This window comes from Papio anubis, chromosome 5 (genome assembly GCF_008728515.1).
Source record: "Papio anubis isolate 15944 chromosome 5, Panubis1.0, whole genome shotgun sequence".
NCBI classification, from domain to species: Eukaryota; Metazoa; Chordata; class Mammalia; order Primates; family Cercopithecidae; genus Papio; species Papio anubis.
The window spans coordinates 23,745,368-23,764,466 of record NC_044980.1 but is presented as its reverse complement, the minus strand read 5'-3'; the positions used below and the strand labels follow the sequence as shown (position 1 = coordinate 23,764,466).

Genomic DNA, 19,099 nt, shown 5'->3' with positions numbered 1-19,099 from the left:
TAGAATATTTTAAATCATACTTGATTTTCTCTTTTGTAGATTTTGGTATATTTTGTATTTTTAGGAATTTTCCACTAAGGCTAAGTACTCAATTTTATTAGCACATAAGTGTGGGTAATATTTTCGAACATTCACAATCTTGGTATTATCTGTTATTTTTAATTTTATTCTTTAAATATATTCAGGAATATAAGGATTTGAGTTTATCTTTTCTGTGTTAACCTTTAACTTAATTGTGGCATGGTCAGAGTATTTGGTGGATCGTGGTTTATCAAAATGTATTTAAACTTGCCTAATAACTTAGTATTTGGTTAGATTGGATTAAATGTTTTATGTCGGCTCTAAAAGAATCTGTACTCTCTAAATGGTGTGTTCAAGTTGTATATATATCTCAATTTCATTATCCATATGTTTGTATTTGTTTTGTTAAATATTCCTCCTATTTAAAATTTTTTATTGAAAGCTTATTAATTGAAAAAATATATTGTGGCTGCATTTCCTGTATGCTCTAGCTTTGAGAATAGATACTAGTAACAATGAAGATTTTAGCAGAAATCAAATTTTATAAGACTTTACACACCAAATGAAATTAAACACTTAACATCAACAATAAGTGCTTTCACTGAGGCAGTGAAATCATTTTTGTATTTTAGAAAGGTCACCTTTGCTAAGGAGTAATAAATTCATTTACTGAGGTGCCACTTGTGTAAAATTTAGTTTTTAAAGGAAGTTGTTGCAATCAACAGATTAGATTTTATGATGTTCTGTGGTAGAATCATAGTGAACTATATGAAAAGAGTATGTGGTTATGAGGCAGAGTTGTGTGGAAAATCTTTCATAGGGAAGGAAAAAATGTTGAGGTAGGAAAAGTTTGTTGGACAAAACTAAAAGAGACCAAGATAATTGGATGTATTAATTTGAGAGAAACTGACAGGACAGAGGATCTAAATAAATTACGAAGGGTCAGCCTGTGGATATTTTCTTTTAAGTAAGATGGGAACAATCAAAGAGTTTTGAAACTGAGTAAAGCTTAATAACATGAATGTTTTTAAGGAGCAACAGGGCAGCAATGTGGACTAAGAGTGTGTACGAATTGATTTGATTTGGCCAAGCATAGGAGCTAGTAGACTAGGTAGGAAGCTTCTATGCAATATGCAATATACAAATAATTTATTTTATTGTATAAGATAATGTACCAATAATGATATGGTGGCTACTACACTCAAATGAACCCTTAGATAAAAATACTAAGTGCCTGTTTACTGTTACATTCTTTTGTTTCGTACGAATAAGTAAGTAGATAATAGAATGCCTGGTGATGACTGGTGATAGGAGAGGTGATTGCGAGCACTATTTTTGATAACTCTATTTTCAGTTAAGCTATTAGTGAAAGCTCTTGAGGAGGTCCCCGTAGAGCAGACAACTGAAGGAAGAGAACAGGGGATCCATCAGAATATCCAGGGGACAGGTGTTGCAAGAAGAATCAGCAAAGCAAAGAGAACCAATAAGATGGTAGCAAAGTAATGAGTTGAGAATTGCTTTCAGTGGTGTGTTACCAGAGATCGAAAAGTGAAGAAGGATACAGGCTAAGGCACCAACTGCAGTGTGATGGAAACTGAGTTTTAATGATGCCTCTTAGGAAGTGTCTTCCAACGTGTAGTGTATGTATATGCCCATAGTCATTTGTTAGGGCTGCCACAACAAAGTCTCACAGAATGGGTGGCTTAAACCACACAAATGTATTTTCTCACAGTTCTAGGAACTGGAATCCTAAGAACAAGGTGTCTGCTGGCTCATTTTTTTCTGAGACCTCTCTCCTGGGCTTGGCATAGCCCAACAAACAGTCAGCTTTGAACAGTATCATTTTCTCAGATTTGGTAAACTGCATTATGATAACATGAGGCTAAGAGGAAGGAATTTTATGTGAGAGAAATAGCGTGAGAAATACCGAAATGGTGATATAAGGGCAGGGCACAGTGGCTCATGCCTGTAATCCCAGCACTTTGGGAGGTCGAGGTGAGCAGATCACCTGAGGTCAGGAGTTCGAGACCAGCCTGACCAATATGGTAAAACCCCGTCTCTACTAAAAATACAGAAATTAGCCTGCTATGGTATGGTGCCAGGTGCCTATAGTCCCAGCTACTCGGGAGACTGAGGCACGAGAATCACTTGAACCTGGGAGGCAAGGGTGCAGTGAGCCAAGATCATGTCACAAAACTCCAGCACTCCATCCTGAGTGACAGAGCGAGACTCTATTTAAGGAAAAAAAAAAAAGAAAGAAAAGAAAAAAAGAGAGAAAGAAAGAAGAAATAGTGATATAGGAAATTAAGTTTTGACTAGAAAACTTTGAAAAGCCCAGTTTGGTCCATATCTTTCATGGAAGTAACTAAATGCAAAATGATATAAGAAAGATATATTCAGGCAAGACTGTGACAAGCTAAGAGTTCTGGTCTTTATTATGTATATTAAGGAGAATTACTTAAGGTTTATGAGCAAGAAGGTGCTATAATCAGAAGTGTACTTGAGGTCGATTAATCCGTCAGAAATACGTAGTTTATGAGCAGGTGCTGAAACATAAATCTCATTAGCAGTAGAGGTTGCTCATGCTGGAAGTACATCTAAGTACACCAAAAGCATAGATACATTTTTATTTTGCTCTGGAATGAAGGGGAGTTTGTCAGTATTTAGTGCTTTTACTCTGAGACTGCGAAGGGCATCTTTATGTTTTTTCCATAGACTGTCCTTTGTTCCTGCTGTCACAAGTAGAAATAGGATTCCTACCCATAATGGCTGAGTTCATTGGATTTTGTAATGTTCTGCCATGCAGTTGAAATAAGTATGAGTAGTAAGTAACTAAATATAGCATAGTCAAAACAACTAAATAGAAACATTCACTGTCTATCCCGTGGTTTGTTGTGATTGTGTAAACACACATAAATACATATCTGCACTCAAAACAGACCTATGCAATGAAAAAATACATGCTTGGTTGGTGCAGTGGCTTGCATCTGTAATCCCAGCTACCCAGATATTAAAGTGGGAGGATAGCTTGAGCTCAGACCAGCCTGGGCAACATAGCAAGACACCCATCTCAAAATAAATAAATAAATAAATAAATAAATAAATAAATAAATAAAGAGACAACATGCTAATATTTTTTTTTTTTTAAATTTATTTATTATTATTATACTTTAAGTTGTAGGGTACATGTGCATAACATGCAGGTTTGTTACATATGTATACTTGTGCCATGTTAGTCTGCTGCACCCATCAACTCGTCATTTACATCAGGTATAACTCCCAATGCAATCCCTCCCCCCTCCCCCCTCCCCATGATAGGCCCCGGTGTGTGATGTTCCCCTTCCTGAGTCCAAGTGATCTCGTTGTTCAGTTCCCACCTATGAGTGAGAACATGCGGTGTTTGGTTTTCTGTTCTTGTGATAGTTTGCTAAGAATGATGGTTTCCAGCTGCATCCATGTCCCTACAAAGGACGCAAACTCATCCTTTTTTATGGCTGCATAGTATTCCATGGTGTATATGTGCCACATTTTCTTAATCCAATCTGTCACTGATGGACATTTGGGTTGATTCCAAGTCTTTGCTATTGTGAATAGTGCTGCAATAAACATACGTGTGCATGTGTCTTTATAGCAGCATAATTTATAATCCTTTGGGTATATCCCCAGTAATGGGATGGCTGGGTCATATGGTACATCTAGTTCTAGATCCTTGAGGAATCGCCATACTGTTTTCCATAATGGTTGAACTAGTTTACAATCCCACCAACAGTGTAAAAGTGTTCCTATTTCTCCACATCCTCTCCAGCACCTGTTGTTTCCTGACTTTTTAATGATCGTTCAGGGATACATGTGCAGGATTGTTACATAGGTAAACTTGTTTCATCGGGGTTTGTTGTACAGATATATATTTCATAGCCCGGGTAATAGGCCTACTACCCAGTAGTTATTGTTTTTCTGTTCCTCTCCCTCCTCCCACCCTCCAGCCGCAAGTAGGCCCCAGTGTCTGTTGTTCCTCTCTTTGTGTCTGTGAGTTCTCATCCTTTAGCTCCCACTTATGAGTAATAACATGTGGTATTTGATTTCCTGTTCCTGCATTCGTGTGTTAAGAATAATGGCCTCCACCTCTATCCATGTTCCTGCAAAAGATAGGAACTTGTCTCTCTTTATGAACATATTCATTTTTAAACCAGAATTTCTCTTACTGTTAGGACTTGTTTCTTACTATTCATAATATGCACAGATCAAAGCCCTCAAAGTTCCTAAACCTTAATGTTATCCATATTACATGTATTCATCATTTGTCAACATCTGATTTAGAGTTTAAGATCTATTATATTGCCTCGTATACATTTTGCTTTTGGCTATTCTATTGAGAAATCTCTCTCTCTCTCTCTCCTTTTCTTTATACTTTACAGACACTATTCATCTTCGAGTTCTTGAATCCTCCCCAGTTGGCACAGCCATTGGAAGTGTCAAAGCAACGGATGCTGACACTGGGAAAAATGCTGAAGTAGAATACCGAATTATTGATGGTGATGGTACTGATATGTTTGACATCGTGACTGAGAAGGACACACAGGAAGGCATCATAACTGTGAAACAGGTGCAAAGCATTCATATAAATAAGTATCTGTGTGTTTCAGGAGTAGGGATTGCATTATATCCTCTTCACTCATGAATTATCCACTGGGAAATACCACTCTAATGTTCCAAAAATGTGATTTATACTGTGTATACATAAGAAAGACATAAAGCCAAAGAGCTCCTTGAAAATTTTGACCACGTGTTTTGGTTGATTGAGACATGAAACCTGAAATTTTAGAAAATATAAAAGGCAAGTTAATATATGTGTAATCATATTTCTAAGCCACGTTAATAAAAGCACATCATAATCACGTTGTTTTATTTTAAAATGTTTAGTTAATACCTAATAATGGTAATATATCATCCCAGTTGGAGGTATAAAAAGTGTGATGCCATCTATCCAGCTGATGAAGCAATAATTAGAGTTACTAATAAAAGAGACAGCATGGATTGGAACATAATTTAATTGTTCACATTTTCCCTTCTGCTGTATAAATGTAAGTTTTCTTCTAACATATGCTCAGTGATACAATCTAAAGGTAACCTGTTTTTTTATTGTAGCAACAGTGCCATCATTATGAGAAAAAAATAAGGCCCATTAAACTTTAGGTCCTAATGAAATGCCATACATAGAGTAACTACATAGGCATTAGTTAATAATTAAACTATCCTGAGATACTTTTGCAAGGTACAAAGTACAAAACCAACTGTTATTAAATGAACAGTGACTATCAAATGGGAAAGCAGCTGTCTTGTCATTTTTCAGACCAGATAGCAGCAGTAATACAAATAGAATCTGTTTCTTTTTGAAACAAAAATAGAAGGTTGAGAGAATCCGAACTAACAAAGTCTTTTATCTGGTAACAAAACATACATTTTAGAATAGGTGAGATATAAAATACTTGATTTTATACTTCTGACAGTTAAACTATATGAATATTTAGGGTATTTTGTTTCATCATGTAACCTATTTACCAAATTACTATCAAAGTATTTCTTATTACAGAAGGTTTTTCTTATCTTGAATATTTGATATAACTTGAAAGTTTTATATTAGTCTCCAAGATTTCATAATTCTTTTATAATATCATAAGCACATTACATTGAATGGAAACATCACGGCATAAATGTAAAAAGGTAACTGCATGTATTTACTTAGAAAAATTGAGCAGTAGCTAACACCTCCACACATGCACATTCACACACAAACACATACAACATCCACCAGCCCATTTTTTGTAATGTTACCACCTATAAGATAGGTTTCAATACCCATCCCAATTTTTCCAAGGTTTAAACTCTCAAGTTTCTATGTTCCAAAGTATTACTAATTGAATGCATAAAAAGTAAAAGTCGAATCCTAAATGAAACATGAAGATTGTATTATTTGTGTTTGTCTTTTTTATTTATAATTAATGAACTATGTAAGAGAACTCAACCAAAACTTTAAAATCATATTGTACCTTGGTGGGAGCCTATCATCCAATTTCCCTCACTCTAATTTGATGATTTATTTTTTTATATAGCCGCTTGACTATGAGAGCCGAAGACTTTATACTCTGAAAGTCGAAGCAGAAAATACCCATGTGGATCCCCGTTTTTATTACCTAGGACCATTTAAAGATACTACCATAGTGAAAATCTCTATAGAAGATGTGGATGAACCTCCTGTTTTTAGTAGGTCCTCCTATCTGTTTGAAGTTCATGAAGATATTGAAGTTGGCACAATCATTGGTACTGTAATGGCAAGGGACCCAGATTCTATTTCCAGCCCTATTAGGTAAGTGTGCCTTTTAAAAATGAAAACAGCTGAGCTCGGTGGCCCACACCTGTAATCCCAGCACTTTAGGAGGCCGAGGTGGGTGGATCATGAAGTCAGGAGTTCGAGATCAGCCTGGCCGACATAGTGAAACCCCGTCTCTACTAAAGATACAAAAAATGAGCCAGTCATGGTGGCACACACCTGGAATCCTGGCTACTTGGGAGGTTGAGGCAGGAGATCACTTGATCCTGGGATGCAGAGGTTGCATGAGCCGAGATTGTGCCCTTGCACTCCAGCCTAGGCAACAGGGCATGACTCTTTCTCAAAATAAATAAATAAATAAATAAATAAGAAAACAAAGTATAGTTTAAAATGAGAAAAAAAGAAAAGAAGCGGAGATACATATAGAGATCATGAAATTCTATTTAAAACATTTATTGCAATGGAAGATACAAGAGTCCTTCCATAAGTTGTATACAAATATGTTGAGCACAGGCATTTCTAGTAAATTGCCTCTGAATGTTTTTGGGGCGTGGCATGCACAAGCTTCATGGTTTTCTTATTTTTATCATGCCCTTTACATTGAAATCTTACTTGTTACACCTGCATGTCTCCTTACGGTGTTCGTTGTTCTGATCCCTGGTACAGATCCAGGGTACTATGTCAACTCTGCATTTACAGTACAACCAAACCACTTTATTTGTGCTTTAAAGGTATTAAATAAAATGTAAGGTTGAATGAGGGAAGTTTTAACAGTTATAAAATAGGTTGGATGTGCTGGCTCACACCTGTACTCAGCACTTTGGGAAGCCACGTTGGACAGATTGCTTAAGCTCAGGGATTCGAAACCAGCCTGGGGAACATACTGAGACTCCGTCTCTATTAAAAAATTTAAAAATTAGCCGGGCATGGTGGTGCACACTTATAGTCCCATCTACTCAGGAGGTTAAGATGGGAGGATCACTTAAGCCCAGGAGGTCAAGGCTGCCATGAGCTGCATTCACACCACAGCTCTCCAGTGACAAAGCAATACCCTGTCTCCATGAAAAAAGAAAAAAGTAATTATGATACTGCAGTGTGGGTTATATTATGATGTTAGAAACTCCCCTAATACACAGCCATCAAAGTTGAGAGGATTCTGTTTTGTTTTATGTTTATTTATTCTGCCAATTTTCAAAATATATGAGAACATTCTAGAAAGGTGAGTCTTTTTTGATTCTTGTTTTCCTTCTTATGACAGCTTAAAAACATATGAAATGTCATAAACTCCTGAAAATGAAAAAAAAATCACTGTTTTAATGACACTTGTTCTATTACTTTAAAGAAATACGTATATCGACATACACTATTCAGTATGAAAATGAACGCTTACTATAATCCATTAGTCCATCCTGTATTTTGGATTTCATTTGTTTTCTAAATCTCTGCGAGCTAATTTTGCTTGCCCATTTTCTATGTGAACCAGTCAAGTATGAGTTCAGATGGTTATTGTTCACTTTCTGAGTGCACGCTTATCTTTCTCCTACACATGCCACAGCACATTCAGGAAACTTCTAATTTTATGTGCCACATGACTTGAACCAGTTAAAAATTCTATAGGGTCTGCCATATCTTCAAGTGAAATCATGTATTTTATGAATATCTATGTTACTTTTTATTTATATAATTTCACATAAATATGTTTTCTTATATTCACACACAGCATCACAGGTTACATATTGGCAGAAGAAACCTGTACATGCCACATGACGTTCCCATAAATGCCTCTTTCCCAGTTCATTTACCAACATCTAAATTGCTGCATTCCTTCTGTTTTTTTGTTTTTGTTTTTGTTTTTTCCTTTGAAGGTTTTATATAACCAATACACAGGCCTAATTTTCTTCATTAAATACTTACCAAGCATTTTCTTGGCAGAGATTCTAAGGTTTAGCAAGCTGTCTTCTGTGTTTCAGATTTAAAATGGACTTTACAAAATAAAATATAATATTGTTAGTTAAATGTATATTAAGTGGCATACTTAAATTGTAATATCAAGATATTTCTCCACACAATGAAATAGAATTTAAATCCTCCTATAGACATATAATTATTATATGTCAAAATATACCTGTGGATATTTAAAATAAAATAAAATGGTTAATAAGGATGCAAGTCTAAAGACTAGGAGGAAATAATCCTCTTATGAATATTATTATACATATATTCCTGTTATGTATATTATATTATGTATGTGTATATTATAGTCCTCTTAGGTATAATATTATACATATTATAGTAAAAATAATAACTCCTTTGGTTATCAATGACAGAGGGTATGCCATTAAAGTTGCTGTACACTTTGACTTTATACTAATTTGATGTAGAAAATTTAATGAATATTCGTGGATATCATTCTTTGGTTAGAATATATATATTCAAAAAAATAGAATAGCCTTACTAATGCAATATGTCATTATGGGAAGGATCATACTTGACATGCTATAAATTGTGTCATATCTTGTGAATGTTAATACAGTACTCAAAGGGATTTTCTTAAAATGTGTGTTCTGGAAATTATTTTAGAAAGGAAAATGAAAGTTAACACACATAACTTTCCAATACAGAATTGCAAACTATATACTTTGAATCATATTTGCAAAAGAACTATGATCTCTGTGTATCTGCAAGATAATGTCACATAATGTTTGAAATTTTGTCATTACTTCTTCATTCTGAACTACAAGAAATAATTAAGAAAGAACACACATGAAGTGGATTTAGCAAAATCAGTGATGCATGACAGCAGAGGCTTTTATTGATTTATATATTTCAACTTTATGTCATATTTCTACAGAAATAAGAAACCTTATTATTTGCCAAAATGCCACATAATTAGGTCATTCTTTCTTTCATTTAACAAATATTTGTGGATCACCATATCAGATATTAACATGTTTCTTAAGGAGTTCTCAGTCTATTAGAAAAGAAGACTCACAATGAGAATCAAATATTATTCATTGAGTGCCTAGTAGAGTTTGATGCTTGGTGTTTTCATGTTTTATTGTCTGTTTGAGATGTTATATGAAATGAATTCCTAATACAACATGGTAAATGGAAAGATGGTGGTACAGCTGCTTTATGAGTGAAGGGGGGATAAATAGCTTCTACTTTACATCATCATGAGGGGCTACAATGAAGAGGTGAAATTTATGTTAGATCTCTCAGTAATAAAATAATTATTCCAAGTGGAGAGACACAACGATTTTCTTAATATGTGCATGTTAGATATGTAGTTTGATAAAGATAATGAGATGTATTTAAACTACATCAACCAGAATGGTAAATCTAGTTTTAGGCTTTAAAATGACACACAGCACACCATGCTTGCTATCAAATTGCAGGATAGTTTGTTGATATTTTTTAAATGCATATAGACGTTATTTGATACAGATATATTAAAAACTCTTATCCCAAACTTTTCTTTTTCTTTTTCTTTTTTTCTTTTTTCTTTTTTTTTTTTTTTTATGGAGTCTCGCTCTGTCACTCAGGCTGGAGTGCAGTGGCGTGCATTCTTGGCTCAGGGCAACCTCTGCCTCCTGGGTTCAAGCAGTTCTCCTGCTTCAGCCTCCCGAGTAGCTGGGACTACAGGCGTGTGCCACCATACCCAGCTAATTTTTGTATTTTTATTAGAGATGGAATTTTACCATATTGGTCAGGCTGCTCTTGAACTCCTGACCTTGTGGTCCACCTACCTGGGCCTCCCAAAGTACTGGGATTACAGGCGTGAGCCCCTGTGCCTGACCATCCAAACTTTTCTATTTTTTAAATATTTTGCATTAAAAGCAATATGTATAATAATGATACAAATAGCTAGGAAATTGAAGCTGCATGAGTGTCATACCATGAAGCTACTAAACACCATAAGAAGTTGATAGTCTATTACTTTGATGAAACTAACATTGTCTTCAATTTTCTAAGAACACATAGCTTCTGGGAATAATCTTTTGCAATAAATCTTTGTATTATTCTTCAGTAGAACTTCCAATAACCAAATAATGTCAGTTGGCAATGTAACTGCCTGTAATTCCAACTGTTTTGTGACCAAATATATCAAAATCAGTTGAATGAATATGACAACAGACAATAATTTAAATAACACAAGCATTCAGGAGAATAGCATTTGAATGCAGAGCGAAGTACCAATTTATGCCTTGAGGAGAATGTATGTGTGCAACTATGAAAAGTCATTCAAACAATCTACATTCTGGGTCAGCACTGTGTTCTTTCCTGTAATTATCAGTGATTTGTGTGTCTTTGCATTTCACTGTTTTTTCCTGCAAACTATTAATAATGCTACCCTGTATTTTTTCTTGCCCTCCATGTTCAGATTTTCCTTGGATCGCCATACTGACCTTGACAGAATCTTTAACATTCATTCAGGAAATGGATCTCTTTATACTTCAAAACCTCTTGACCGAGAACTATCTCAGTGGCATAATCTTACTGTTATTGCTGCTGAAATCAGTAAGATGAATTTTATGTATCTAACATATATCTAGATGTTTATGTTTATATATTTTAAGTATTTAACATATTTTATGGGTTTTATTTTATATTAGAAATAATTCATTCTCATTGGACAGATGAATTGTAATTTTCTCAGCACTTATACTTTTTTTTTTTTTTTTTTTTTTATTTCCTACATGGATACATAGAGGGATACCTATACGTATTGGTAGAAGATGCAAAAATTTTATTTCTGCCTTCTTGGAGTTTTTGACTGAGCCTCAAAATAACATTGACATAAAACAGATTAATGGGCTGGGCACAGTGGCTCATGCGTGTAATCCCAGCACTTTGGGAGGCTGAGGTGGGCAGATCACGAGGTCAGGAGATCGAGACCATCCTGGCTAACACCGTGAAACCCCGTCTCTACTAAAAATACCAAAAAAAAAAAAAAAAAAAAAAAAATTAGCCGGGCGCGGTGACGGGCGCCTGTAGTCTCAGCTACTCTAGAGACTGAGGTAGGAGAATGGCGTGAACCCAGGAGGCGGAGCTTGAGGTGAGCCGCCGAGATCGCGCCACTGCACTCCAGCCCGGGCGACAGAGCGAGACTCCTTCTCAAAAAAAAAAGAAAGACCCAATGAAGTGGCAAAATTAATGTTTTTATACTAGGATGATAAAGAGAGGCAATTGTGAAAAAGTAATTAAATGTATATGCAGAGCATAAATAAAGATAAAAATTATGTTAATAAAATCTGAATCTGTTTGTACGAAATTTTCTTGGCCTCACTTCCCATTTTTGATGATAAGAATGTTACTTTTCTTCTGGCATAGAGAGGACATTTCTATATGGGGGTTTTATCTCCTGCTTTCAGGAAGAAAAGGAGAGGAGCAGAACACCCTTTTTACATCTGCTGTTTTTCGTGGGTTTTTTTGTTTTGTTTTGTTTTGAGTACCTTTAACTCAAAATAATCTGTATGCCAAAATGGCATATTTTGCCACCTTTCCATATACGTAAATGTATATTTAATATTTAACTAATAAAAATGAGCTTGAATTATAGACTAAAGATATTATCATTTGTGAAAAAATTAAAAGTATTAAATTTGTCACTCGCACACTAATAATTAGGATCTATGCTAAATGCTGGGTATATATGATGCAATTTAATCTTATCAACAAACATGTAGGTAGATATTACAACTTCTCTTTTACAGATGAGAAATCCCAGGTATATATTGTTAATCAGAGTTCACATTAATCATATATGTCAGGTGTCATTCTAAAAAAAAAAAAAAAGATTTTCTCTTAATATTTTTATTAACCTTTAACAGAGAAGGTACTAAGGCTCTGGGAACTTTAGTAACTGGTCCAAAGTTATAATGTCAGAGTTAGCACAACTGAGATTTGAAACCATGTCATTTCTAGATTCATTACTTAATTCCACAGCTAATTTACAAAATTGTATTCACTAAAACCTGACAGATTCAAGCCACATTTGCTTCTAAAAGTGAAAGTTCTTGCCCATACTAGGACAATTCATGGGGCCTATTGTAAAATGAAAATGGCAGGTGCTTGTTAAAAGTAAATTAAGAAATGTAAGATGCAGCATTAAAACAAGTGTGAATCTCTTCTAAGGGTAAGGCCCTGTGGAACTGCTTGGATCACATGCCCATGAAGCCAGCCCTACCAGCACATGTACATGCAAACCTGTTCAGATTTTCTAATTCCCATGTTGTGATGTATGTGGTGTAGAGCAACTCTTGAACTGTTTTTAAAATAAGCACTAATTAGGGATGGAATTGTTTTTAAAAATTAAGCCCATAAATTTTAGATCTGTAATACTAAGCTGAATCCACAAACACGTATCAACCTCAAGTTATTTATATGAAGTAACTGCTACAGGCTTTGGAAGGCAAAGCATTGGATGAGGCCGAATCACCAAGTGTCCCAGAGCAATTGAATTAGGCTAGACAGATCATCAGCAATGAACTCAAAGCTTCAGGACAAAGCAATAGATTTAGTGTCTTGCTTACATCTACCCCTGAAATACAGATTAATCTCAAATGGTCCATTTTTTTTCCATTGTGAGATATAAATATCTGTTTATATCCCCTTGTTCTCTCCATATAATTGCTATATATGACATATAAAAGCTAAATACCCTGTGAATTTAGCTTTTGATTTTAAGGCTAACTAAATACTTCTAAGTTTTTATTTTAAAGAAAGTTTTCATTTCTATATCTGTATCCACATCCCCATAGTTAGATGTACCTAACATGATACAATCTGGTCATGTCAGAATCATGATTGTGCTCTCTGCTTGATTCAATATCCTTATTCAAGCCTAGTAAACAAGGAACTGCATTTTCCCTTTCAGATATTTTGTGAGATTTAACTTCTAAAGCTAGTTGAAGTAATTACAATGCTGTAAAAAGCTAAGCCAATTACTTCTTTTTTTAAAGGACTGAATCTTTTTTTTTTTTGTCCTCAAATAAAATCAATCTGTAGAACAACTGCCAAAAATGCATACCTGCCAAACCACAAACAATCAGGATCCCATTATTCTGTTCTGGGCATTAAATGCAATGAGGATGAGAGCGAAACAACGTGTAAGGATTTTTTTCTACTAAATTTTAAACACTGGCTTTACAGTCAGTGTGTCATACATCACACCCTGAACAGGACAGAATGGTGTTCAAATGTACTTCTTACCAATACGTTTTTGGCTTGACTTCTAATCATTTAAGTCTATATTCCATACAAATATATCACATCGTATGGCAGGTACCAATCCAGGTAATTATGTAGTGCATCGTATCATGGAATAACTCCTCTTTTTCTTCTTCAAAAATATTTTAAAATGTCATGCGGAGAATAAAACATCTAAAATTAAGGTCACAATCAATGACTTAATAATAAACTTGGGATTTTAGGGCATATTTGTTAGAGAAACCAAAGAACTCCTCTCACTACATGTGAAAATTTGACTATAATCATTGCAGTACATTCTGAGGACAATAGAACTAAGTTTATGACTAAAGAACTCCATTATCTACACCATAGTTCTTATTCATAGACATTCTTACCCAAAGCAGGTAAAACAGTTATATTTTTCGAATGCCTGTGATTTCTAGATAATTGTTTAAACTTTCTCCATCTGGAGGCATGAAAAGGCCTGTGGATGCATAGTCATGGCTTCACCGTAGGACATACATTTTAAGATCCTTTATTGCTGATCCATTCTTGCTACAGTAGTGTTTCCCTGAAGAACTTTGAGAGAAACTCAGGTGGTAAATAGATGCCAACTGCTATTCAGTTTGATTCTTCCTTGGAACACTTTATACTTTTATTTATACATAAGCGACAACGTCTGCCAGCAAAAAAAGATTAGTGTAAGCACTGTTTTTTGAATAGGTGGCTCCAGGCTCGATGCTTTACAAAGCACATTCATCCCTGTGGATTTCGATTTTGATTTTAATAGCCTTGAGTTATTTGTAAAGATCCTGGAGAATCTCTATATTGTGTTAGGGAAGCGGCTGACGACACAATTTTTTAGATATGAAACTTTTGTCTCTTCTGGCTCCTGTGGCATCATTAGAAAGTGAATTGTTAGCAACAAGGGTTCTTTATATGTCAAGACTTTATATTGAAAGGAAATATTTTGCTACTCACTATATAATTAGGTTAAAGAGCACATTTCAGAAAATATGGAAGAAGCATACCTTCCCACTTTTCTCCATAGCAACAAGTAGATAGCAAAAGGTCCATTTGTAGAGAACACCATAGCTCTGGGTATCAGCAAATGGTCTGGCATAGAGGAAGCGGAAAATAATGAGACAGCATTTTTCTCCTTTTTTTTTTTTTCTCCTCTCTCCACTTCTTCCCAAATGCACACCTCTTCAGACTCACATGGATGGTAGGAAGGCTAATTAATGTGTTTTTATTAGGTAGATACTTTATGTGGAAAAAGTACAAGTTTTTAAGTAACATGAGAAAATGAAGAAGATATAATGATAATAAAGATGATGGTAATGATTATAGTCAATGCATATTGAGTCCTGATCATTAAACTGATACTTTGATAAGAAACTTTCATGCACTAACTCCAATTTTCTTTTCTTTTCTTTTTTTTTTTTTTTTTTTTTTTTGAGACGGAATCTCACTCTGTCGCCCAGGCTGGAGTGCAGTGACGCCATCTCGGCTCACTGCAAGTTCCGCCTCCCGGGTTCACGCCATTCTCCTGCCTCAGCCTCCCGAGTAGCTGGGACTACAGGGACCCGCCACCATGCCCGGCTAATTTTTTATGTTTTTATTAGAGGCGGGGTTTCACCGTGTTAGCCCGGATGGTCTCGATCTCCTGACCTTGTGATCCGCCCGCCTTGGCCTCCCAAAGTGCTGGGATTACAGGCGTGAGCCCCCGCGCCCGGCCGCATTAACTCCTAATTTTACAAGTAACTGTGAGATTAGAGGTTCTACTTTGATTTATACTGAGTAAACCAGGACATTGAATACGTGGAGTAAATTGGCCAAAGTAATGTAACAAATGAGTGGTGAACTCGTGAATCAAAGCAGCGGCTATGTTAGACTCCACGGTCTGAACTCTAAACCTCCTGGTACACTAACAAGTGGATAATATGCAGCAATATATTAGCAAATATGAAGTTAGAACCTGACAACTGAATACATGTGAGTTCAGTAGACTGCAGTAAGACTTAAATAAATAGTGAATAAAGGATGCATTTTAAATTTTCTCTGCAAAGAGGGATAAATACACTTCAATTCTGTCTGCCTTTCTTTATTCTCTCTCAACCTTGTAAATACATCCCTGCTAAGTAGTCTGTTCTTATATATCATTTTTTAAAGTGTTAATTTTAATATTGGAGTAACATTCAATTATATGGACAGAACAAGGGGATATAAATTATTTTTAGTAGTAATATACTTCCTGTTTGTATGTGACAGTATATTTTACCTTTTTATCTGAAAATTATTTAGATTACCTTAAGACGTCAAATCAATTTTACAGGGCTAAATGATATCCACAGCTGATGTTGGTTGAGACCATTTAATAAGGTTGCCGCTGTCCCCTAGCTATTCTGCTATTGTTTTGTTTTGTTTTCTGCTAATTATAGTCTTTATTGCATTATATTGCTCTTCAGCTTCACTTTTCCAAAATTTACACAGAAGTTTAACTGTATCCAAAGACTGAGATATTGACATCATAAAACCTGATGAATATAAACTGAATTTAAAATGTAAACACATTCTCAGCTAGCATAAGTGACTAGAAAAATCTATAATAGAAAAAAATGCAATTATAACCAATACAGGGTTGTTACTCAAAGCTAAGCTAAATAAAGAGGCATTTATATTTTTATTAATTTACATATCAAAACAAGTTTGAAAATGCATCTTTTTTTTTTTTTTTTTTGAGATGGAGTCTCATTCTGTTGCCCTTGCTGGAATGCAGTGGCACAATCTCGGCTCACTGCAACTTCTGCCTCCTGGGCTCAAGTGATCCCCCTGCCTCAGCCTCCCAAGTAGCTGAGATTACAGGCTCTTGTCACAACACGTGGCTATTTTTTGTATTTTTTTTTTATAGAGATAGGGTTTCACCATGGTGGCCAGGCTGGTCTTGAACTCCTGACCTCAAGTGATGCACCTGTCTCAGCCTCCCAAAATGCTGGGATTACAGCCGTGAGCTATCGTGACCAGCCAGAAATGCATCTTTTTATGTGAGAACTTTGATGCTGTTGATTTCAGCATTTGTTGCAAAAGGTATGATTAGTATGCTATGTCTTACTACTGAGCTAATTTGTGACAATAGATTGTAATGCAAAATTGAGCTAGATTGTGGAGATGGTACCAGCAATAACTATATTAATAAAATATTTGAATCTTCATATTTCATCATAAATTTTTCAAGTAGTTTGTAAAGTAAGTACCCATATAATAAAATTTTCAAACAGAAATTTGAGAGCAGTGTTGAAATACACTTTGGTGATAAAACTAGTCACAAACGTAGGTTTTATGACAGTTACCACTTACGAGCAAATGACCTTGGATAAATTACCAATTTATTTAAAACTATTTCTTCATCCAAAAAAATATAGGTAAAAATTAAATGGTACTATGAAGTATAACAAGGATTTAATAAATAAGTGTTCTTATTTTATATATTTGGACAATAAGGACACAAATATAGTGTGAACTCAATTATACTGGCTTGTACTTTTAACATGATTTCCAAAATAATAGTAGTACCCTTGTGCCCAATGATAACTGAATCCATGACTACTTAATTAGGCTCTGCAGTAATTTTCTTTATTGCATTTGCTCATTATGTTAGTAGAATGATTGCAATGCTTATTTGTATGTGAGCACTTCATATCCACAAGATGCCTATATAAATTAACTTTGATGCAAAAATTTGTCTTCCTAAACAATATTTTTCTTCCCCTTTTCTAGACAATCCCAAAGAGACAACACGTGTCGCTGTTTTTGTGAGAATTTTGGATGTTAATGACAATGCCCCACAGTTTGCTGTGTTCTATGACACTTTTGTATGTGAAAATGCCAGACCAGGGCAGGTAAGCACCTACAGGATTAAAACTATGGAAAGATTTTAACTGTGTGCGAAATATTTTGTTTTCAGAATCCTGAGAGGAAAGAATACACAGAGATGGAGACATTCGTATACAGTCCCGATAGCATTTTTAAAAACCGTAACTGATGTTTTTAAAGGTGAAAGTGTTTTTAAAAGCCGTATACCAGGTTTCATATTTCCTTTGTAAAATTCTAATGCTGAAATAAAATTTTGTTGTTGCCACAAAAGTCGAAATATAAGAAGGAATAACTACTTTCAAAACTTTCAAAAACAAAGACAAGCAAACCCCTAAGACCCCCTGCTGCGTCATTAAGTAAATACTGATACCGGCTAGACAGATGAGAGATGAATGCTGTGGAAAACCAGAGACAAACGTACGGGAGCAGCAGAATATTTAATCACTATTCTGATGTGTGCAGATATGGTTTTGCATCAGGGCAGCAGAATTTGCTCCTTAGACTTACACATTGCATGTCATCATTACAGCAACGTATGAAGTGCTTAATGACTTGATTTTAGTACTTTAAAACATTTTTTCTGCGTCAGCTTTGTTTATAATTCTGTAAGTCTTTTCCTCAGTGGACTCGTTTTGTTGATTGAAAAGCTCCAGTGTATATGGCTGAAAGAGAATGCTCTTAATTGGTTTGAGTGCTATCTTCACAGAAGGAAGCTGCGTGGTGTAAATAATAATTGGGAATCAAATGTGTTTTATTAAAAAAAGGAACCATCATGAAATTGTATTATGTTTTGACATTATTTGATGCTCTTTATAAACATCAATGTCATTGTTACATTTTTATGCAAATTATATTGTGGAATAATTCAAATTCTTTCTTTTGAAGATTCTAACAAGAATTCAATAGCCTGTCTGTTGTCTGAATATGGCAAAATTGCTGCAATTTGATTCACTTTTTTTTTACTTGAAAATGTTATGGAAATGTTTAATTTGGAATATTTAAATGACTTAGCTGCTTCCCACTTACTACTTAATGAAACAGTGCACGCCCCGAAAATACCATTCCAAATCATCCTCTGCTTGGCAGGCTCAGCATGATATAAGCTGAAGTCTTTTCTCTAAGAGATAAATTAGCCACTTTGCTACTGCTGCATACATTGCTCCCTCTATGGTTATTCTATTTGATTTTCAAAAGATATCTTTTCAGAGCATTCAAGTCATTATAAATACTGATTTACAAATGTATTCAAAATATACAAAATGGAAAGGATGTTTGTTTATTTTCCTTCTGCCGATTTTCTTTTTAACTATAACTGGCTCACAACGTCTCCATACCTTTTGGACATTTAAAAAACAGCTGGCATATTGAAGGAAAATAATCAAATAAAAGATGATTTCAATAAAAAGGGAATTAGCCTGTCTTGACCCACCTGATAGGAAGAGGATGATTAATATTTTTTTGTCGAATTGGCTGCCTGTGCAATAGCCTCCCATACAGGCAAATTCTAATAACACCAGTTTGTTAGATGTCACTTTGGTCTCACAGGCTGAAAAATGCCTTGCTTAAACTAAACTGTGATGTATTAAGGAATGAAATTCTAGGTTATGACATCCTAGCAGGCAAAATCAAAGTGGTAATTTGATAAAATTCTTGTTCAGAGCCTTTTTAAAATTAATTTGTTAG

The 19,099-nt window shown here is 35.0% G+C and overlaps 1 protein-coding gene across 2 annotated transcripts in view; it reads left to right on the top strand.

The window, feature by feature from the left end:
• The window catches only part of LOC101005841 (cadherin-10), a 165,267-nt gene that overhangs the window by 136,430 nt on the left and 9,738 nt on the right, over positions 1 to 19,099 (top strand). For both annotated transcript variants that reach the window (XM_009208195.3, XM_003899529.4), the window contains exons 6-9: positions 4,437 to 4,624; positions 6,132 to 6,385; positions 10,734 to 10,870; positions 17,321 to 17,442. In XM_009208195.3, the coding sequence (XP_009206459.1) occupies positions 4,437 to 4,624; positions 6,132 to 6,385; positions 10,734 to 10,870; positions 17,321 to 17,442 (701 nt within the window). The remainder of the gene's footprint in view (positions 1 to 4,436; positions 4,625 to 6,131; positions 6,386 to 10,733; positions 10,871 to 17,320; positions 17,443 to 19,099) is intronic.